Source organism: Emydura macquarii, unplaced genomic scaffold, assembly GCF_026122565.2.
Source record: "Emydura macquarii macquarii isolate MOO-44397 ecotype Brisbane River unplaced genomic scaffold, CSIRO-AGI_Emac_v2 contig_2171, whole genome shotgun sequence".
NCBI classification, from domain to species: Eukaryota; Metazoa; Chordata; order Testudines; family Chelidae; genus Emydura; species Emydura macquarii.
In genome coordinates this window covers 3,494,897-3,518,995 of record NW_027132308.1, presented here as the reverse complement: position 1 = coordinate 3,518,995, position 24,099 = coordinate 3,494,897, and the positions used below count along the sequence as shown (strand labels likewise).

The following is a 24,099-nucleotide window of genomic DNA, read 5'->3' as shown; positions in this document are numbered from 1 at the left end:
TAAAGCGCTAACAAAATTCAAGGAAATGAATTGCCATATCCTTCAGGAAGGGAAAGATGGGAAACAAGAAGAAGAAAATTAACATTTAAAAGAATGCATTTGGGTGTAGCCTAGAGTTGAGTTCAGGGCCCCACCACATGGCAGGGGGGAAGGGTATACTTTACTGGGGCCCGGAGGCCCTGGGTGGCCTGGCCAAAGCTGCAACCCCCATTACCATGAGGAAGAAATATTTCATGGCTCATGAAATTGTATGTATGGGATGAGGGATTGTGGTACGTGTGTGGGAGGGGGCCTGTGTTACAAATTTGTACTGGGCCTGAAAAAATTATGCTTGGACTGTGGTTGAGTTGTACAGATAATGCCCATTAATATTAACAGAAATTATTTTAGTTCTGTATCTGTGAACCATGGAGATTCTTGGTGGGTTTTTTTAAAATTTTTTGTTTTAAACGTTGTTTCTGGGTTTTGGTGATAAATGACGATGATCTTAATTTATATAACACCTTTAATCCTGAAAGATTTTAAACTGATGCACGTGGATATAATTTATCTATCACCTGAAATGTAGCCACCTTTGGGGTGAAACATAGGTAATATTTAACAGTTCAGTATAACATTACACATTAGAAAAGGAAAGGTAGTGCGGAATGCCTATCCCAATAAAACTACAAAGAAATTACATATGGTCAGAAAGTAAACCCATCTTGGAATTTGGCCAGATTACTAGGGACAGTGATCTTACTCTTGCAAGGAGTAATTGTAGTCAGTATAGTTGTTTATTGATCACAAAGTGGTTTTATAAACTATGGTTTTATTAATAGCTGTGTTCTGTGATCTTGAATGACCTTAGATAGTTGTGAAATCTCAACTGACAGCAGGTTTCCTAGGCCCTACTTATTCAGTAGGAGATGGTGACAGCTTCATTCCAGGACGCTGACTTTGGTCTGTAAGAACAATCAGATCCGAGGATTTTGCTGCATAAATCAGTTTGCTCTGGTTCAGACTTCACAGTGAGTGTTGATTTGAGTGTCCCATTGCAAGGTTTGGATCTTCTATTTACACACCTAAGTTTGAAAATTTGGCTTTGTGAGTGTTACTTTTTAGGGGCAAAAACTAGTGTTGGAAAAGAGCTAAATGCTGGAACTGACATCAATTTTCATTAAGAATGACCATGGAACTAAAAGTTCCATAATGAAGTATTATATTCCACTTACATAACTATGATTTATACTTACAGAACTGCTACTGGGGAACTTAGGTTGTCTGACTTTACTTTTTTTTTTCTGGATGCCAAGACTGTAGATCATACTTTCACACTTTTGAGTCTGGACAGTAGAGGAAGGGAGTTTCCTTAAAATGCAGACTCATGGAACAGAGTGAAACAAATTAATTAATTGTTATATTGTATATACCCCCAAGGTTAACAAGGAACTATGTATTTATTTTTACAAAATGCTGCTTTGTAATATTAATAACCTTTTTATTAAGATTTGTTTCTGAAGCTGAATCTAGAAAACCCAAGTTGGCAAGATGTTTGGTCCCAATTAATAGTACTTTTAAAGATCTGTCATTAAGCCAGCTTGCATACTTGTAAATGTTAGTAGTAGAAAAGCAATCTGAAGAACATTAGAAAGCAGTCCTCCTAATGGGAAAAGCAGTTGTGAAGTAATAATAATAATAAAAAAGAATGGTGGCTAATCAAAACACATAAAATTGAGCAGAAACTGAAAAAACATGCACCTTTCATGAAGCATTACCTAATGTCTGACAAAGACTAGCGAGTAGAGTAATTTTTTGGATGAGGAAAAGGATAGAAAGATGTTTTAGAAGTTCTTATGTTTGTTGAGCAAGTTAAGTGGCATGATGGAAATTCTAGGATATTTGGGGCCCTTTTCAGGAAGAACTAGGTTATGTACACATAAACATATAGAATTGAAAAGATTAGGATATTTTTTCAACACAGTTTTGATTATGTAGCAGAACCTTCCTTTCACTTTTTTCCATGCAGATTTTCTATCTGGGAGGGCAGATTTTTGCCCTTGTAAGATATTTGTTAACAGGAACATCCATATATACTACTGTGCATCTATATGCTAGGTGGGTCCAGTCTACCATGTTGGAATACAGATCCCTGCTTTTTATCTGTTTTTCTTTTACATACTAGCTTAATGCTGAATTCAGAATTCCCTCTTTGTTCTGCATTGACAGCTGACACCATTGGAGGCACAGACAGTGGAATTTTCAGAAGTGCTCAGCACTAACTTAACTGTGTCCCCATTGATATCACAGATCATTTTACCACTGACTTCAATATGAACAGAGGTCAGCCAACACTGCACTTTTGAAAATCCCATCTAGAACCCTCAGCTGGGAGCTTGGCTTGATAAATGAATGAGAAACAGTTTAAAATATTTTATTTTAATGTTTAGTTTTAATGGCTAACCCCACCATATATTTGGCTAATGAATTGGTATCTTAATATCAACATGTATTTTAGCAAAAGCTTTGTAGTTCACTGTCAATGTTTGGTTATACTCTGAGTCTACACTATGGAACAAACTTTGATCTCAGTTTCTCTGGATTTACATTGGTGTAACCGAGATTAGATTTTTTCCTTTTATATTTTGTACTGGACTATTTTAGGTTCCCATGGAGTTGGATGGGCTTGTATTCATGCTGCTAGTCTGAGCCACTGCCTATACCCCGCTATTTTTAGCACACAGCTCGAGCAGAGCTACCCATGCTGTGAAGCACCTTCCCAGCTGCTGTGGAGACATACCCTAAGTTCAATAGCAACCTGAGTGTGGTGTTTTGTTGCTTTTTGCTTTAAATATAAAATAATTATTTTTTTATCATATTTTGTTTTTTTCCAGCCTTCAGCCATTGCTCTCTGACTGCAGACAGAGACTAGAGGTTGTGACCCACCCGTGCCTAGGGTAGCCACCTGAAAATGCCAAGGTCAGGGCAGGCTGTAAAAGGAGAGCAGATTCTCCCAGCAATGGTGGGTGTCACTGAAGTCAGACTTCCCAACCAGTCACAAACAGTGCTTCTGATTCCCCACACTGGTTATCAAGAAGCCAAAATAAAAATATACACAGCTGTAGTACCAGATCAATATAAGTTTAGATCTTACCCAAAATACCACGCTGCCAGCCAATCCTTTAGTAACTAAAACTAAAGGTTTATTATAAAAGGAAAGAAACAAACCATAAGAGAAATGTTAAAGGATTAAAGCAATCAGACACATACAATTGATTTGAAAATCCATATATATCAGGTTTCTAATAGAATTGTGGAGTTTGCAGGCTTGTATAGTCCCTCTGGTATACATCCAGTACCTGGATGGGTCTCAGTCCTTTGTTTCACAGCTTAAGTTCAGTTCAGTTGTAGATGAGTTGATCCAGAGGTAGGTGAAGACTGACTGAAGACAAAGACTGAAAGACAAAATGGATCTCGGGCAGCTGCCTTTTATGTCCTTTGGTTTTTGCCGTGCTGCTTGGCAGGAATAAGATGGAGTCCATATGAGTAAGTCCTGGTGATCATTTTTAGGAATAAGATGGAATTTTACAGGAATAAGATGGAGTCCATATGAGTAAGTCCTGGTGATCATCAGGTATATCCCTGGCTTCTCCCCCTGGGCCCATTGTACCTGTGAATTTCCTTAATGGGCCATTAAGCAGGCTAATGCTGCAGCCATCCTGTCGGGGGTGTCGCTAAGACACAGCACAATTTGAAATACAGATATCAAACATATCCATAACTTCCATTACGCATATAACACGTGAACATCATCATCATCATCTTACTTAGCACATTATAGCCTTTCTAATGGTACCTGACACGACATATCTCATATGAATTATTAAGATTTTGACATACTGATGTTAAATAATATAATAAATGTCCCCCCATCCCCCTGCCCCCAGCAATCCAGCCAGTGTGACACCCCCAACACGAGATTGGTGTAGAAGGGAGTAATCAGAGCTCCTGAATACACTTCAGGGGCCCCCTAATCCAGCCAGTGTCACAGAGGTCACTCTGCTAATGATGTCTGTAGCATAGCAGTAAGGATAATTGATAAAAAGGACAGATTTTTAAACTCCCTATTCATGTGCAAAAAATGTGCACGCACATCTATATTAATATATTTACATGTGCATTTTCCACAGGAGTGTGTATGTGTGTGTAAATCAGGAAAAAATACATGCAAATGGCAACTTGTAATTCAGTGTATTTTGGGTGCCTAACTCCCTTAGGCTCCTTTGAAAATCCCTGGCTCACTGTCTCCAAATGAAACCCTTAAAGTTTTGAGATTGAGGGGGACAGTGGTTGTTAGCTGATTCAGTATCCAAATATGTCAGTTTCTTCCCCTTCTGTTCTGCATCAGACACTATTAGCTGGGTGACCTACACACCCTGCTTGAATCAGGAAATGCCATCAGGATATTAAAACAGAAAATATATGAAATTAAAATCCTACATATGCATTAAACAAATATACTACAATTCATGTCATACTCAAAACAGCCAGCACAGACCTAGAATGGAGACAACCCATTTGAGTGGAATTACATTCCTCATTAAGCAGCGCTGTTTGTTATTGAGCCCTCGTTAAAGTCCGTTCTCTGGGAGACGTCCCTTTTAAACTGATTTTTTGATTAAGCTCATGCCGATTAAGTGGAGTGTGCCGAATAAACTTCCATCCATAGCAATTAGCAGCAAAATGGCAGCCTGCACCAGTGCACAGCAACAGCTACGTCATAAACCAGTGTGGAAGAGCTCCTTTGAAACAGGCTATTCATACTGATCCTTCCGCTGCTTTGAAAGTTACAGCCTTTGCACCGATGCATCATCTCATTCCCTTTTCCTCCTCCTCATTTTCCCCCTTAAAAGACTTCTTTTGCCGCCATATCTTTTTGTCTACAAACTACTACCATGTATGTTATATTGTTTTGCATTAGATTTTAAATTCTTTGGGGCATGGACTTTGACCTTGTCTACACTAGAAAAATAAGTTGACCTACCTCCCCGTTTCAAGGGGGAAGCCGCCCAGGGCTTCTCGCCCCTGAGGAGGGGGTCCAGCTGCCCCAGCTCCTTGCTTCCCTCCCCTGCCCCCACCTGCTCTCCACCTGGAGCCGGGCACCCTGGTCAATTTCACGGCTCAGCCCTTGCTTCTCCCCTCCCAGTCCCCTTCCCGGAGCAGGCGCCCAAGGCTTCTCATTCCCTGCTTTCTGCTGGGAACTGGGTAGCCATGTCACCTTCACAGCTCAGCTGTGAAATTGACATGGCTGGGAGATCAGCTGCAGCTTGCCCCACTCCCTTGACCTGGAGACCATTGGAATCCTGGAGACCATTGGAATCCTGAAATCGATAAGAATGGCAGCCCCACAGCTGATGTGAGGGAGGCAATGTCAACATTGATACTGTGTTGCCCTAACTCAGCCAATATAAGCCCTGCACCTCTCACTGAGATGGTTTTATGATGTTGCCATAGAAGAGCGCTTTTGTCAACAAAACTCTCTAGTGTAGACCAGCCCTTTAAGTAATTAATAAAACACTACTATAAGCACAATGACACACTATAAATAACAATAACTAGTCCTAGGAGAAGGGTTAAGAAATGAAAGGTGGTAATTCACAATGAGATAAATGAATTTACCCTGCGGAACTGCAGGAAAATAGGTCACGGAACATTACTAGATGCCTCTGGACAAAGTTTTCTTAAAGGCAGATCCCCAAACTAGATGTGATTTTGCAACAAAAGTCTGGAGTTTGTCACTGTTTTGTGATACCATATATGGCAGTGGTTCCCAACCTGTGGCCTGCGGGGTCTTTCAAGTGGCCCGCCGCTCCCCTCCCACTGGCTGCAAAAGGGAGCTGCTGCCTAAGGACCCAGGCAGAGTGCATGGCTGTGGGGCTACAAGACCAGTGCAGGCTCTTTGCTGCAGCCCAGGGGACGGGAGATCAGTGCTCTCTTCTCACTGGCTGTAGCAGGGAGCACACAAAGTGCTCCACCTGAGTCCCTAGGTGCTGGTGTCCCTGCTGGAGCCAGAGAGAGAGGGGAGCACTGATCTCCCATCCTCCCCCATCCTGCAGATGGGACCTAGGTGGAGCACATGGGGCTATAGGATGTGTGCGGTTTCCCTGCTGCAGCCAGGGGGATGGGAGATCAGCAAGGACTCCTTCCGTCTGGCTGCAGTAGGGGAGGAGGTTCAGGGTTGTAAAAATGATAGCTGTGGCCATGGAGCCAAAAAGGTTGTGAACCACTGGTATATAGATACATCAAACATCAGGGAGTTGGTATGTTCCTTGTATCTGTGTATATGTGTCTGCAATCAATATAATTGTTTGGAGAGCTATGGGGAGAGGATTTGGAACAGGCGAAGACACATTGTTTGTAGCTAACAGGTTAAACAAATCATTCTAAACCCATTATGTAAAGATTGTCCTATAATGCTTCCAAAGTCAGCGAGGTTTTGGATTAGCTGGCATGTACGTGCAAATCACAAATTAAAATGTCTAGGGACAGGTTGACCTTGTGCTCTCAACTGTGTCAGCTGTTTTCTAAATTTTTCTTCTGTGGATTTTTGCAATTCATTTATTTTATTCTACATTCTCTTTTATTCCTTCTCATTGGTGTGTGGTCAAAAATCCACATAGGGGATATATATTTGTGTGTTCAAGTTTGAAAAGAGAGGAATATTTCACCCACCACTCTCCAGTTTAAATTCTATGGACGTTAGAGATCCTTAGACCCTGAGCTACCCACATTGTGCTGCTCTCCAGTGGAAGGGGATTCTTCCATTACTAGGGAATCCCTAGCTGGTGCAGAACCTGTGTAGTTGCATCTGTGCTACTCCCTCCCAGCAGTGGGGGTGTGGCTTTTTTTTTTTTTTTACCTAGTAGATTTGGTAGTATTAAATATCCCGTTTGAAATGTTAGTCTCCATGAATGCACTTGTGCTCCTGACTGATGAGCAGTTACCACTTTAGTCCATAATAGTATTCTCCTTTTCAAAATGTAGCTTTATGGTATGTCTACACTGCAATAAAAGATCTGCAGCACTGCTGTGGCTGGCATGGGCTCATGAGGCTGTGGGACTAAAAATTGCAGTGTAGACATTTGGGCTCTGGCTGGAGCCCAGATTCTGAAATCCTCTGAAGGGGGTGGGACTCAGGATATGTCTACACATTGCAATTAAAAACCCACAGCTGGCCCGTGTCAGCTGACTTGGGTTAAGGGGCTAATTATGGTGTAAATGTTCCGGCTTGAGCTGCAGACCGAGCTTTGGGACACTCCAACCTTGTAGTGTCCTAGAGCCTGGGCTCTAGCCGGAATCTGAACATCTACACACTGCAGTTAAACAGCCCCTTAACCTGAGCCCCGCAAGCCTGAGTCAGATAGCATGGGCCAGCCGTCTAATTGCAGTGTAGACGAACCCTCGGAGACCTGGCTCTAGCCTAAGCATGAATGTCTATGCTGCTATTTTTACCCCCACAGCCCAATATCCATGAACCTGAGTCTATATTTGTCACATAAATGAACAAAGTGGATGCTGAGATGAATTATTCTTGCTTTTTTTATTGTTTGTTCGTTCACTCACTGGCTAATTTGCAAAATTCAGTAATTCACAATGGGCCTTCCAGTCATTGGTGAAATTCTACTGTATCGAACATAAGTTGTAAGAATCAGGCTTTCAAACCCTAATAAAATGCCTTAAAGCCCACAACTGGATACCCAGACTGACACTTATCCATATAAATGTCCGTCTCATATACCTAAATGTTGTTTTCATCATCCAAGTTCAGGATTGGGACATCCTATGAAAGAGCCCATATTTTAAAATGGGCTTCACACATGTTTTTTAGTGGTAATTTCAGTTTTAAGGCCTTATCCTTGAAGATTCTGCTTGCCCTCAACTACTACTGGAGCACTTTGCAGAAATAGGCCCTTATAAAGCTAAATTAATCTCTGGTGTAACTCCATTGATTTCAGTGGAGTTACACCCAGGATAAATTTGTTGTACTCCATCTAATCTAAGGATTTCTAAAGTGCCCATCACTGTAGTCTCTAGTATTTTGACTAAAGCTTGAATAGATAGATAGATAGATAAGCTACCTACAGGATGATCCTCTGGTGGCACAGAGCCAGCATAGGAACTCCTTACCAATTATTGGTATGGGGCATAGCCTGAGTTTCTCTGGCAATACTTTATTGGCCTTTTGGGGCCATAGGCGGCTGATGCAAGTTACAGCAGCTTGGGTTCTGCTCTAACTTATACTGGGGAACTTGAGTGGTTTAGCCAGCCCAGAACTAGCAGTGTAAAGTATTTACCTCCCCTCCCCCCACGCACATACCCAGTCCTGAGTTGTGCTGTCTGCTCCACTGCTGCAGCTGAACATCAGGGCTATTGTATTTATTCTGGTGTGTTCATTAGTTCCTGCTTTTGTGAGATGTCTGGGAAATGAAGGCATACCACAAAAACACAATGTTAATAAGACGTGCTAAATCTTTGCAGAAATGGATGAATGTGCTATGAATTCGATTTAGATGTGCTCAAAGGAAAGCAAAGTCTGACTGGTAAATAAACTAAAATAATTCTCTCTTAGATTATGCCACAGTGATTAATTTTCCAGCTGATAGACTCAGCAGTTAGTTGTAGGACCAATGATATATGGTAGCTACATGATCTAGTGGTTTGTGTGGCTGGAAAAGATCCAACTCTGAACTTTACTTTTTGCAAAAGTATTATTGGAACAATGCAATGTAACTCTTTCTTTAATTGTATTATGATTTTTACAGATAAAAATAAAAATTGAGGGTTATATTCTGTATATACTATTAGCGATTTTCTGTGCCATGCTGCCATGATTTATGTTAATAGCTGCCATTAATGTGTAGTATAGTTCCCAGTAAACTGTAGGTCTCCTTTCTTATTTAACAGTTTAGCTTTCTGAAAGAATCATGACACAAATAAATTATTTGTAGCGTACACAGATGCTGAGTTTAAGCAAGGATTAAACAGATTATGAAAAAAGTAGCATGCACATTTTGATTATCACAGGTAAGTGGCTTTTTGTTTCATGCTATTATAATATAAAAATCCTTTTCCTTTCCATAGAGCTTTTTAGCTAAGGATACAAAAGCATTTTATAAACATTCATTAAAGAATTTTCCAAAGTTAGTTATTATTCTATCGTATAGATACATTATATGATGTTGTCCTCTAGGGGAGCCATGCTGAGATATCTTAAACAGGGCAAAACTGCAAAGAATGGAGCAGGCAGACCTCTAAATACTGGTGGTTTTTCTTCTATAAGATATAGCAAGACAGCAACAAACAGCTTCTGATCACCTCACTGGTTATTCAGAACATAAAAATACAGCTCCCTTGAAGCTATCCAACCCTCTTGCTTCTACCTAGACACCCAAATCAAATATGATAGGGGTTACTGAAAATCCGGTCTATTATATGTAAAAAAGTTCTACCAGTCTCAAAGGATTGGACACAATCAAACAGGTCAATGAATAGTTCAGATCTTACCCAAATAGATCAATCTTACTCATGCTTAAAGCCAGTGCTTATTAACTAAACTAATATTTATTAAAAAAAGAGAAAAAAGAATATTGGTTAAAAGATCATTGTACATACAGATGAGAATAAAATTTGAAAATTGGTTTCCATGTAGAGATTATAACTGAGTTGCAAAATTCTTAATTTGCAAAGTCTTTGGAAATTACCCAAACAGCTTGGGGGTCGTCAGTCTTTGTTTAGAAATCAAGTCCAGAGAAATTAAGCAGGAAATGAAGACCAAATAATCCCTGTACAGAGTTTGTTCAATTTCTCCCAGGAGAATTAGCAGGGTGATTCCAGACTGATGCTGATATCCCAATCTTGTGATCCAAGCTTTCCCTGACAAAGGTTGGACAGATTTGAGAGAAAAAGGATCAGTCCCCTAGAGTCTTTTATAGATCCGTGCAGGCTTATTTATATCTTCTTGACAGCAGATATCACAACAGGTAATCCTTGACTTCATAATAGGTAATTACTTGTGGCTTTGAAGTTACATCTATTTTTTATGCACACTGGTAACAAGCTATATTATAAGGCAATCAGTAATTTACCACTTTTCACTGGTATTTACTGCTTAAACTTCAAAGAGAAATAAAAACAACAGTATTGTTACATTCAAGTTCCATCTAATTATTTTAATTAAACAATGATTTTAATTAAACAATGATGTTCTGCTTCCAGAGGCCCAGCTAGAGCAAGGACTATGGCATATTTTGGGGAGGGAAAAGGGCCAATCCATGTGGATAACGTGAAATGTACAGGAAACGAGAGATCCCTGACAGACTGCATTAAACAAGATATTGGAACACACAACTGCCGTCACAGCGAAGATGCCGGCGTGATCTGTGACTACCTTGGCAAGAAAGCCTCTGGGAACAGTAATAAAGGTGAAGTACCTTGGTGAGGTTTATGGCAATGGATTCAGAACTAGGTATATTATGGTGATTGCTGGAAAGAGAAAGGGAAGGAAGTGAAAAATCTAACCTCATAGGAGAAAAATATATACATATTTATAAGAAAAAAAGGTGAGAAATGCTCTGTACCTTAAAATCTATGGGCCAGGTGCTTGCTTTTTATGTCATTCCAGCAGTGTAAAGAAACCACAAAGCCAATTTAAATGGCACAGAGGAATCCTCTAGCTCAACCATGTGGGGAGCATTGTAGTTAGGTGCATTCAGGGCTCTTAAGTTACGCTGGGTATAAAACCAGATCCATGGAGGCATAAAGATGATTGAACTACCACCTTTCTCCCCTCTCACCAGCTGTGCCAAGCACAGATTGGCTGCAGCTGAGGACTGAGCCCTACCCAGGGCCAAATTCTGCTCATACCTGTGTAAATTAGGAATGACTTTGTTGTATGCAGTGTAACTGTGTCAGTCCCAGGATATTAGAGCGACAAGGTGGGTGAGGTAATATCGTGTATTGGACCAACCTTGTTGGTGAGAGAGACAAGCTTTCGAGCTTGCCGTTTCGTTAGTCAGTAAGGATGTGATTCTGCAAGGTGCTGAGTACCATCACCATCCAATGAGACCTGAAGAAGAGCTCTGGGCAAGCATGAAAGTGTGTCTCTCTCTCACCAACAGAAGTTGGTCCAATAAAAAATATGATCTCACTCATCTTGTCTCTTGAATTAATGTGTAGAAGTCAAAGGAGTGACTCCAGATTTATACTAATGTAACTGAGTGCAGAATATTGGTCTTACATTTAAATCGCTTTAGATATGAAAAATAAGAGGAAAGATTTCCAGCTCTTTGTGTGTGGTTCATAAGATAACATTCATATTTGTTAAAAGATTTTATTTAATGGATCCTGTGCAGAAGGGTCACTCATTCTTACACTGTGAACTGAAAAAGACAGATGATAATGGTTTGAGCACCTGTTTAGCTTTCTGTTAGTGCATGGGGGATTGTGCACATTGCCTAGTGATCACAATCCAGAAAATATTCTCAGCCAAACAGAACCTCTAAAAGATGAGAGTCAAAAACCTTTATCTGGGAGTCCTTTGTATGGAGGGGGAACAGAATATGGGAGTCAAAATCCACCATGCAGATACCAAAATGAAATGTTGATCTATGAGTACGTGATTATTATTTTTAATTGGATTTCACTGACAAACTTTGAGAATAATGACGGTTTTAATTTAACGTGTGATCCTGCAAGGCAGGTTCTGAACACACTCAATTCTACGGACTTCATTGGATGGTGATGGCACTCGGCACCTGGCTGAATCATGTCCTTACTGGCTAAAGAAACAAAATAAAATACTCTTTCCTTTATCTACCAAATTCTATCTATTGTTGCTATGAGAGTTTAAGGCCTAAACCTCATTTTCTGTTTAGATTCCCTCACTTCCGTTTGTGGCTTGAGGTTACTGCACCGTCGACAGAAGAGGATAATTGGTGGGAAAAATTCTTTAAGGTAAATGATATTCAGTACAGTGAAAGTCATTTTCAGTGTAAAATCCTGGGAAGCGCAGTTGCCCGAACCCATCTGACTTGTTTAGCTACTGATTACATTTTTTGCTTCTCATGAAATAAATGCAGATTATCAATGTGAATTTTGCCATGTTGGGCTTAGTTTGGCACAAGGAACGTAATTTTGTTCAACAGGGCTAGTTTTTTCCAGGTTGATTAGAACTGGATGTATTATTCATCCCTTAATTCAGAGTGAATGAGTGAGTGAAGGATGTGGATATCTTTCCTCTATTTGCCTAAGCCATGCCTTGCCATCTACACTGCTATTTATACCTGTGCTAGCGTAGTATGCATGCTATATGCTCCAAAAGAAGGGTGCAGTGCAAAGGCACCCTGTAACACACAGTAATTATGCAGACACTTCCATGGAGCCACTTTACCTACAGTCCTTCCTTTACAGCCCTCATGTGGGGCATAGGGATTTATTTTTTATTCTAGCTTCCTTGTGAGCCATTTGGTGTGAATATGCAATATTCAGAATTTGAGCCATTGGTTGGACACACAAATCACATTGCATGTTTCTTGATTGATTATGCAGAACTCTTACAGATAGATTTCCAGTCGGAATGTTTGGGATTATGAATTCAAAATTTGCTTTATGTGAATACTTTGCAATATGCACTTGCATTTTGCTGTCTAAATTAACATTCCTGCTGGTGAACTTGTTCTCTATAATATTCATGGAAAGCACACACAAAGGGAGCAAGAACAAATCTGAGGACCAGATCAAAAAATATTCATTGATAAAATTTTGCAGTATTTACCAAACTCTGTGGCCAGATACTGCATTTCATTTTAGGTACATTGGAAATTTTTTCTTTAATCAGGTTAAATTACTTTCCTTAGAAAAACATCCATTTTCAGTTTCCCCTGAGAAGCAAATCCAGAACAATACCTTTGAGCTGTGTAGCTATGGGTCTGCTATGCATTTAAAAGAACTATAAAAAGCTTAATAGTATGAAAGGAGGTTGGTTGTTATTAAAGCTTAAAAATATCAGTTTGCTCAAGTAAAATATACTTCTTGATGTGAAACAACACTTTTCATTAACTGGTAGTTGATTCTTGGCCATATTAGTATATGGCATGCACCCACATGTTCACCCACCCACACTTGTATAACTGCAGATACAGATAGATATGTTTTCTTAATATTTGTGAATTATGACAACCACAAAGTCTATTAATATCTTATGGATTCAGGAATAAGGAACAAGATATAAGGAATGTGATGATGAATCATACAAGGAATATTATAAAGCCTTCCTATAAATAAATGGCGTGGCCCATCTAGAATACCGGGCACAGTATTGGTCACCCCAACTCAAAAAGGCTATTGCAGAACAGGAGAGGGTTCAAAGAGTGACAAGAATGATTCAGGGAAAAACTGACATATGCAGAGAGATTGAAAAGATTGGGATTGTTTACCTTAGAAAGGGGATAAATAAGAGGGGATAAACATATACAAAATGATGAATGGTATAGAGAAAGTAGATCAGGAACTTCTGTTCTCTGAGTATCATACCACAAGAACAAGGGGATAGATAATGAAATTAAAAGGTGGGAATTTCAAAACCAAAAAAGGAAATACTTTTTCACGCAGTACATTATTAGACTGTGGCACTTAGTGCCATAGGCAATTATTGAGGCAAAGAATTTAAGGGATTGGATATTTAGATGGATATCAAGAATATCCAGAGTTATCATAAATAAAGATAACGAAAATTTGGAAGGAGATATCATACCTCATGCTTCAGGTCTTAAGCCAATTTTTAACTATTAGAGACCACGATGAGACCTATGTGAAGGGAAGATTTCCCTACCTTCCTCTGAAGCATCTGGTACTTGCCAGACACAGGACACTGGACTAGATGGAACATTGCTCTGAACCTGTTTGGCAGTTCCTGTGTTCTGATATTCCTACTCAAATGGATGGTTATCAGACAGAACAAAATTAAACTAACTGCTACTTATATTATGGCTGTTGTTCTCTCTCTTCCCTTCTTGCTAGTCCCATTTGTCTATGGAAAGATAAGAACTAAATCTTGTGGGATCCCACTGTCAATTCCATCTTTATAGGTTTGGGAATGTGTATCTTCGATCTGCTAAATTGTTTGGATTTATCTTGAACAGATGACCACATGTGGAGAGATGAGATGGAGCTAATCTATATATTTCTTGTTGTTTCTTCTGTTCCCTTTGTCCAGTTGATTTTGAAGATTTGCTTTCCATTCAATCCAGGATAGATGGAGCAGTTAGCATTAGTGGAAAGAGAAAAGCAGATTGGGAGTTTTTCATGGAACCCTCCCACCTCCCTTCCCCTTTGCTTCCAGATATTTGGCCTGGAATCCTTTTGTTCAGTTTCATATTTTTATATGTTAACTATTAGAACTGCTATACCTCTTCTCTCACTTGGATGATATTTGGTGGGGGACACAGCTAGTATGTTTTTAGCATGAAGGATGTATTCTGAGAAGGGATGATTAAACTAATTCATAGTGGGATGATGTCCAAGCAGTCTGTAAACTAACCTTGAAGGTTGTTAAATGGAATTCTGAATGCTATACTAACATGATTAAATGGACTCCCAATTGTTACTCGGTAAACAACATGTGTCTTAAGTTATTTTAAACCAAAGGAGCAATATTGGCTGTACACTCAAGACAACTTACCAACTACCTTTGCTCTTCTATTTTGCTTGGTGCACTAAAAGACATGACTGATTTATGCTCTCTTTAGGGGCGGCTGGCCCTGGCAGGTTGCCCTGCGACTGAAATCATCTCATGGTGATGGAAGACTCCTGTGTGGTGCCACACTCATCAGCAGCTGCTGGGTGCTCACTGCAGCACACTGTTTTAAGAGGTAGTAGTACTGCATGATTAACAAAGGAATACATTTCCAGTACGACTGCATTATTTAATGAGGCCAATGGGAGTGATACAGAGGCAAAACTCAATTCTCACCACCACTATATTGAAAATTGTTCTCAAAAAGGCTGAGACTTCTGTTCCTCCCCCCCAAGTTCTGTATTTAACTCATATGTTAAAACTATTCTTACTCTTTCATTCTAGCATTACACAGTTTGCATTCATCAGTCAACAGATTTATGTTCAGAATGTCAGCATTTCCAGAGAAAACCTACATAGAGAAAGTTTCAGACTTCTTTAGCATAATCATCTAGGGGCCCGTCCCCTAAAAATCTCAGTGTACAGGTGTCTGTTAACCTTGAAAATTGAGATAACAACTAAGCATACAACAGGTACATGGATCCTGTTTTGTAGTTGGATGTTCTGCTTGGTAAGGCTCAGTCAGATATGAAACTTAACTGACATTTTTCCTGGAATGCTGACCTATAAGAGCCTCTCTTTGATCAAAACATTCTTCCTATTTTGTGGAATCTAAGAGGAAAGTAAATGTACACCTTGTCCTAGTCTGAATCTAATTAGTTTCTTATTCCTTCAGCCAAGGTGAAAGCAGCTGCCTTACTCTGTGATTTCTTAGGGTACAAGAATTAAGTATTTTGTAGCCAGCTTAAGGATTCCCCCAACACACTCAGGGAAGCTTTAAAACCCCTTCAGCCAAATGCAGGGGTGAGTCTAAGAGGCTCTAAGTTGCTGTAATTTACACCTTCTAGGCTGAATGGCCAGAACTGTATAGTAAGTTATACCACCTTCTGCTCTCTCCCACCTCTTGATGTGTAACTAAAGCTCCCTTACAAATCATCTCTAAATTGGCCTGTTCTATTTCACCAGCCCCTACATTAAACTGTCACCTAACTTTTCTATATTTATTTTCCCATTTTTGCTTTTTGTGTAAGTTTTCTCTTTTACAATCCTCCCGCTCAGTTTCTTTTGCAAAAATCCAGTCCAATATTTGTAACATCACAATTCACTGCCACTGAAGTTACTGCAATATCCCAGGCAGATTTAAATAGCAAAGGAGTAGATATAACAAGCAGTTATAAAGGAGAAAGCTTCAGTTTGAGACCAACATCTTGCAGCAATTACTGAGAAAGAAATATAGAAGAACTTCATAACAATTACGCCCTGGATTAGCTATGTGCAGTATTTGCAGGTTCCCTTTTCCATGAATCTATATAAAATGGCGAACAATTTTAAGTTTTTAACAATTATCTTATCTTTAACCATTGGTTAATTAAAAAGTGTTTTATAAATAACTTCCATCTGCATTTCACACATTTTATCTAGAATTATTACCAAACAGATCTCCAATTTTAAAGGCAATTTATCTTAGGCATTGAGATAAACCATTAAGGAGTTGATTTACAAGCAGTCCATATTAAGTGCACAGTTAGGAAGTTAGGTGTAAAGTGTACAGTTGTGGAAAACAGAATTATTTCAGAAGTGAAGCTGAAGCACCAAGTGCAATAGAATGTAATTCTTTGTCTTCTGCATGCACACTTTTGAGGAACTATACCCCTAATTGTGTACGCGAGAGCTTAGACTGTATTTACATCTTGGTTAAGAGTGCTCCATATGCAAGTCTAGGCCCCAGTTCTGCAAGTCCTATTCACACACAGGACTTTCAGGATTGGATTCTTAATGTCACCAAATAGATCAACTCTGTACCGTCATACGGCACTGATTATAGTGCATACTTACACTGACATGAGGAAGGATATGATAGAGGTCTATAAAATCATGAATGGTGTGGAAAAAGTGAATACGGAAGTGTTAGTTACTCCTTCACATAACACAAGAACCAGGGGTCAACCAATGAAATTAACAGGCAACAGGTTTAAAACAAACAGAAGGAAGTACTTCATGCAGTGCACAGTCAACCCATGGAACTCCTTGCCAGGGGATATTGTGAAAGCCAAAACTATAACAGGGTTCAAAAAAGAACTACATAAGTTCATGGAGGATAGGTGCATCAATGGCTATTAGTCAAGATGGTCAGGGATGCAACCCCATGCTAGTTGTCCCTAGCCTCTGATTGCAAGAAGCTGGGAGTGGATGACAGGATGGATCACGCAATGATTGCCTGTTTTGTTCATTCCTCTGAAGTATCTGGTATTGGCTATTGTTGGAAGACAGGATACGGGGCTAGATTGACCATTGGTCTGACCCAGTATGGCCGTTCTTATGTTTTATGAGACATTCCCCAGAATACACACCACCCGCTGCACCCATCTGTAGTTGTGCACTGATTTAATTGTGCCTCAAAGTTGCTACTGAATACACTATGAATACTTCTATCCTGATTGCATATTTTTCTGAGCACATAATAAGCAGGTTTTGGGACCAAATCCTCAGCCCCTGATGCATAAAGCCTCAATCTGTACAGAATAAGGGGAATAATAAAGCTGCCTTAAAGGAGCAGAGGGGAATCCCTGCCTGATGTAGTTAGAATAGCCACACCTACGTCACTCACTTGTTTTCTTCTTTCAGGATGGTGGACATGTTGGGAAATGCTAGGGGACAGGAGAGTGTATGGCCAGAGTACCCTGTGCTCTGGAAACCCCTGCTCAGCATAAGCAGGCATCAGTTAGAGTAGTCCTGAGGCTGCTCTGATTTGTACCAGAAGCCAACAGGATTGTGGGGATGCAAGGTGACTTTTAAGCCATCTTTGTACCTCGGTCTGGGTCCTGTGCCAAAAGTGCAGTACAGCCAAGCCTTGGATCTTGGTCTTTTGGGGGCAATAAAAACACAAAGTTTTGAAAAATCTATCCCTCAATTTCTTTTATTTAGAACTTGCATAATGCAAGTGGTTACGTGTTATCTGTTTAAAGGTAGTGTCATATATACTACAGAAAGCCCCACCTCTCTGCAAAGTACTACAAAGGAGAGAAGGCTTCTCAATCTCTACCTCGTCAGATACATTGTTGATAAACAAGAACCAGACTGTGGCCAGTGTGTAAGGGGTGGGACATTTAACCAATGGGCACTATTATAGTCTCTGGCCTATTGTATCTCATGCACCCCCCCGGCACAAGACACTACAGCAGAAGCAGAAGAGTTGGGGAGGAGACAGGGCTATATACCACCCCCAATGCTGCCCAGTACACATGTTCACAAGCTGGAGGAGCTGACCAGCACTCGGAGGGGGAACACATCAAATCCCTTGAAAAGATATAGCAGTGGCTTCACTCCCCTCGTGTGTCAGGATGTTCCAACACAGAGCAGTGCTTAACTAGCATAAACAAATCCAAGGCTGTTAGGGGGGGAAAAAAAAAGTTGTATGTTTGCTATACTCCACCCATTACTCCAATAGAGTTTCCACTTCCATCTTTATCTTTTCTCTAATTCCACACAGACATAACTTGATTTTGATTCAGAATTATGTCACTATTTGATATTATTTTTCTTGATATCTTGCCTATTCTATTATGCAGTTTTGCCATGAGCTGTCATAGCGGCCAAGAACTCAGGACAATTTGCTGGAAGTAAAAATTGCTAGCTCCAGATAATTAAAAAGATGAGTCATTCAGAAAAAATTTAACAATAATGACCATGATGTCACTTTAGGAACCATTAGGTTACTTGAACAGTGTACTTTCTTCATACTGGACCTAAGCACGTCTTTCTTTGGGGATCTCCAAGTGCTTTTTAAACATTAATGAAGTAGTTTTCACAATACCCCATGTAAGTTTAATATTATCTTATTTTACAGATGGGGATACTGAGGCATAGCGAGGTTAAATTCCCAGTGTCACACTAAAAGTTAATGCCAAAGCTGAGAATAGAACCCTGGTCTTCCAGTCCCCTCCTCTGTCCACTAGACCACTCTGCTTCTTTTTTGTATTGGCCCTTGTGCATTGTTTAAATTAGACAAACTGCATAATTACATTATGCAAGTTATTGGACAGAAAACAAGAACATTGACTACAGATCAAAGTCAATCCTGAGCAGTCTTTAAAGGACTTGTGTGAATGCCTGTGGACTGGAGTAGGGTAAATTGGTATTCAGACAGCTCATTCAACCCCAGTCTAGAACTACTGTAGCTAATTCACATTTCTGTGCTTTTGTATGAGAAGATGCATTTCTCACCCTGTTAAATTTTATTGGAAATTACAGTTTTCAATTCAAATCAGCCTTCTTGAATCTCCTGTTTTTCACCATACTACTAAAAAGTAGTGCTAAAAAAGTACATAACACAACATCCAAAACACAACATAACAAACAGCAGCGCTCAAATGGAGAATGCAGTTCCTCTTGTTATATGAGGGAAAAGACATTCAGTATGCAGGGGGAAGAGGACAAAGAGGTAAGCAAGTTTCTCTAGCTAAATGTGAACCAGCCGAGCCCCGACTGGCAATATAGAGCCCAACATCAGAGGTCATAAATCATTTCCTTCCTGCTGTAGTGCTGGTTTAGCAATCAGAAGAAAGTTTTTTCAATATTTAAAAGTGAGGTTCTTCTGACAGAGGAAAGAAAGTAGTTTGATATCTGACATAGCTGGTGTCACACATTTATCACTTTTCTGACTATTTTGACCTCCAGCAGATTTCAAAATGTTGAATGCAGGACAAACATTATGCCACAAACTGAAATCAGTGCACTCAATGTCATGGATAAATCCATATCTACTGAAATGCAAATGTAACCTTTTCATTTTTTTTTTTTTTTTTTAAAATCACAGATTATAGAAGTTAAGGAGTGCCTCTCTCCATTTGAATTTAGAGGGTTACATTTCCATTAGGTCACTGAAAATATACCTGAAAAGTATATGGTTGCATTAATTTGTATGCACAAAAATCCATATTTGAATGTTCAAAATGGATGCGTAGGTGGGCAAACGCCTGCTTATATGTAAAAAAAAAAAAAAAAAAAAAAAAGCATTTTCCCAAACAATTACCGGCATTACATGTGCAAATACAAGGTTTCATTCAACCATACAAAAGCATACCCCTAATTTGTATGAGAGCATTTTCAGAGGCTCCTTTGATTATGCATGTCTCTGACTGATAAAGTAGGCAAATGAAGGATATTTAATTTTAATGCTAGTGACCCTGGATCTTTCTAGCCTAATACAATAGGGACATACATTTAAACATATACTCATAAAAATCACTAGCATAATGTTTTCTAACTTTGATCAAGGACTAGCTGTGGCAGTATATTTCCATTCACAGGCTTCCATTAGGAATAGACAGCTATTCATGGCAGTGAGAGCAGCAGTTAAAAATACAGGCCCTGAGGCAAAAATCATTGAACTATCTAGCATTGCATAAATGGCAAAGGAAAGAGCGTCTTTGGCTAAACTGACTGGGCTCGCATCCTACATTTGGGTTCAACCAAATGCATATATATAATCACGGAGTTATGAAATTTGAGCAGAAAAAACAATTGAGTGAGATGTCAATAAAAAAATTTATATTCCATTTTTGTAGAAAGTGCTTGCATTTAAGTGGATATATAAGAGATTATTTAAGAGACACTTAAAAGGGCCATTTACTGTTACAAAAAAGGAGAAATTCTGCTTCTGTTTCCTTTGTAGGTTCTTAATTTCTTCAGTGAAAATTTAAGAAGTTGGTTAATATGTTGGTAATATCAGCCAAATTGTTATCTTCTGAGTATGTAAAATGACCCATTGGGAGAGGTGACACTGAAAGAAGTATCTGGCTGGCAACCTAATCCATTCCAGTGTTAGGATGCTCTTTACATTCCAAGCATTATATCTGTTCTGTAAATAATCTCTGTAAGAGTGCAGGGAGACTCTTCAAACTGTGCAGCCTTAACTGTTCAGCTACCTTGACCTTGTCCATCTTGAGGAGATACATAAGGATAACTGTGGAGTTATTTATTTGGCAGTGTGTAAAAATGTTTCTGAACAGATATGTTATTCCTCTGTATGATAATTTCACAGACGAGAAGTAAGATTAAATGGAGTTTGACTTCGATATTGTGTTTCAGATGCCATGTACATCACTGTGGAATGCTTTCCATTAACTTCAAGTTGGAAAAAAATCAAAGCCTTATAAATAGAGTGTGAAAAGCCTCCCAAGAAATCTCATTACTAGTGGTGTCACATACTAGCACTCAGCCTCAGGCATTCTCATAAAAAATTAACATGGCTCTGATTGACTTAAAGAGCTCTTGATTTGGTAATGTCACATCATAGTCTTTTAATGAGTTCATCCTGCAACTGATTCAGAAATCCTTCAAGGCAGGTCTACACAACAGCTTAAATCAATCTAATTTATGTCGCTCAGGGGTGTGAAAAAGACACCCCCTGAGTGACGCAAGTTACAGTGACCTAAGCACTGTCCACCCTGGCGCTATGTCCGAAGGAGACGTTCTTCTGCTGACATTACTCCACCTCTCATGGAGAGCTCTCCTGTCGCCATACTGTATCTTCACCAGATTCACTACAGCAGTGCAGCTGCATTGGTGCACCTGAGCCGATGTAGTGCTTCTAGTGTAGACCTGTCCTTAGTAACTTTCCAGAAGGTACCAACATTATTTCCGCAACCTACTGTCCTATGCTTCTTATAATGATCAGGCAGCAAAGATTGCTCATATGCTTACTGAATTGCTTGTGCAATTTCATGCAGAGGAAGACATACATGAGAAAACAAGGAAACAGATTCATTACATTGCTGAAATTTTCCATATCTACAGGCATACTAGTATTTTTCACTAATAATGCACGTCTTTATATGAACATGTAGCAGCTCTTTGAGAGCTATAGTTTACAAGAAATATTCCTGAAAAATTTTGTATACAACCCATGAAAATTTATCTATGTCCATGTTTGGAGCTCATTTAACATACTTGTCTGTACACTACAGTTTTTAACAAGTTCTTAGGCAGGGCTATCGTAACCAAATACATACTTAACCACTGCCAGGTTCTACAACCATGGCAATAGCCAAGATGTACTGAAAAGATGTTTAAGTTTCTCATGGAAGTCAAGAAGAATTGTGAAATAATATTAAAAAAAAAACAGACAGAACATGAAGCTATGTGAGGCAGGGACTCTATTTAACACAATTGATCTATTGTAGCAGCGCATGCACACGAAATTTAAACTATGCTCCGTGATCTCAAAGTGCTTTATTAAAGAGTATAACAGATGGGGAAAATCAGACACAGAAATAGACTTGCCCAGACTCACATAGGAGGGGCAGGAATGAGAACTCAAGTCTCCTGATTCTCAGCCAAGTACCTTATTGTACTGGTACATATGATAACTACCTCCCACATAATAGTTGTAGTAAAAAGGAAGCACAGGAAGACATATCAACGATGTAATAAAATTAGAATATAGAGGTTTTTAAAAGACCAAATTAGGCCTAATGCTATAAAACACAATCATCACTCTCCTTAACTGCTTTTACTTAACTGTGTACAGCATTGAAATAAAGGCCATAATAACCCAGACATCCAAGAACATTGGCTAACTCAGCACACCTGAGACTGACCGTTAAACTCACATGCTGTACGTAGTGACTCAATACAGTCAATAGACTTGCCTTCTTTAAAATAAGGCATGTGCTGATCCAGACATGGAAGAAGGGGATTCTTGGGTTTCAAGAGCAGGAAATGGTTAGCATTACTGACAGGCAGCAGCTGTCTGGGATTTTGACAGATCTGCTTTGATGCAGAATTTGGACTTTGCTGATGATGTCATAGTTCAGACGATGCATCATACTCCAGAAACCAGTTATGGCCCAATGGACTTTGTTATTGTGGAAAATCACCTTAGACGCAATACCAGAGTAAATAGATCTTAGGGCCCAATCCTGCTCCCACTGAAGTCAGAGGGAGTTTCGTTGTTTACTTGAACGGGAACAGTACTGAACCATATGGTCAAACAGGAGCTTTCATTACTGGAGAAACATTGAGGTATTTAACAGGGAAGATTTAGAAACATTAAAATTTTCATTCTCTGGCGAGAGGTGCCTTAGAAATAAAGATTGGCAAACATTCAAACACGTTGGAGAGGACCAAAAGCCTCAGAATGCACTGAAATAAGACATCATTAATGGCAGCACTGTTTTTCCTCCCTTTATTTGAAGGATATGTGCCTGTTGTTGCTGATGTTTGACATTAGCATTAATGCTCAGAATTCTTCAAGGACACTCACTAAAAAAATGGGATCCAGTGATCAGTTAGAAAAACAGGGTTACTTACCAGTAACTGTTGTTCTTCGAGATGTGTTGCTCATATCCATTCCAATATAGGTGAGTGCGCGCCCCGTGCACGAGTCTCCGGAAGCTTTTTTGCCCTAGCAACCCCGGCGGTCAGCCCCGGCGCCCCCTGGAGTGGCGCGCGTATAGCGCAGCATATAGGGCGCTGCCGACCGCGCGGGCCCCCAGTCCCTTCTTTCTGCCGACTCCGACAGCGGGGACGGAGGGTGGGTTTGGAATGGATATGAGCAACACATCTCGAAGAACAACAGTTACTGGTAAGTAACCCTGTTTTCTCTCTTCGAGAGTTGCTCATATGCATTCCATTTAGGTGATTATATAGCCATACCTTTGGTGGTGGGAAGGAGTCAGTTGCGAGAAGCCCTTCTCAGCACAGCTCTGCCTACTGCTGCGTCCTCTCTTGCCTGTTGTACGATGGCGTAATGGGAGGTGAAGGTATGGACCGATGACCAGGTTGCTGCTCTGCAGATATCTTGCAGGGGCACTCGCTCCAGGAAGGCCGCCGAGGTGGCTTGGGCTCTGGTTGAGTGCGCCATAACTGGTCCCAGGAGTGGTACCTTTGCCATCTCATAACAGGTGCGGATGCAGGTGGTGATCCAGGAGGAGATGCACTGTGTGGAGACAGGTGAGCCCTTCATGCAGTCCGCGACTGCGACAAAGAGTTGCGTGGACTTCCGGAACGGCCTGGTCCAGTCTGTGTAGAAAGCTAAGGCTCGCCTGACGTCCAATGAGTGCCATCTCCGCTCCTCCTCCGATCCGTGTGGTTTGGGAAAAAACATGGGGAGGAAGATATCCTGGTTATAATGAAACTGGGACACCACCTTAGGCAAGAAGGCCGGGTGCGGTCTCAGTCGTACTTTATCCTTATAGAAGACCGTGTAAGGAGGCTCTGATGTCAAAGCTCTTAACTCGGAGACCCTCCTAGCCGATGTAATGGCT

The 24,099-nt window shown here is 40.1% G+C and overlaps 1 protein-coding gene across 4 annotated transcripts in view; it reads left to right on the top strand.

Annotated features, from left to right (window-relative positions):
- The window catches only part of PRSS12 (serine protease 12), an 82,447-nt gene that overhangs the window by 40,977 nt on the left and 17,371 nt on the right, over nt 1–24,099 (top strand). For 2 of the 4 annotated variants that reach the window (XM_067558686.1, XM_067558685.1), the window contains 3 exons: nt 10,255–10,460; nt 11,913–11,991; nt 14,784–14,906. In XM_067558686.1, coding sequence (XP_067414787.1) covers nt 10,255–10,460; nt 11,913–11,991; nt 14,784–14,906 — 408 coding nt within the window. Of the gene's footprint in view, nt 1–10,254; nt 10,461–11,912; nt 11,992–14,783; nt 14,907–17,455; nt 17,594–20,920; nt 21,029–24,099 lie in introns of those variants that run through there. The other 2 variants (XM_067558688.1, XM_067558687.1) reach the window with 2 other exon arrangements.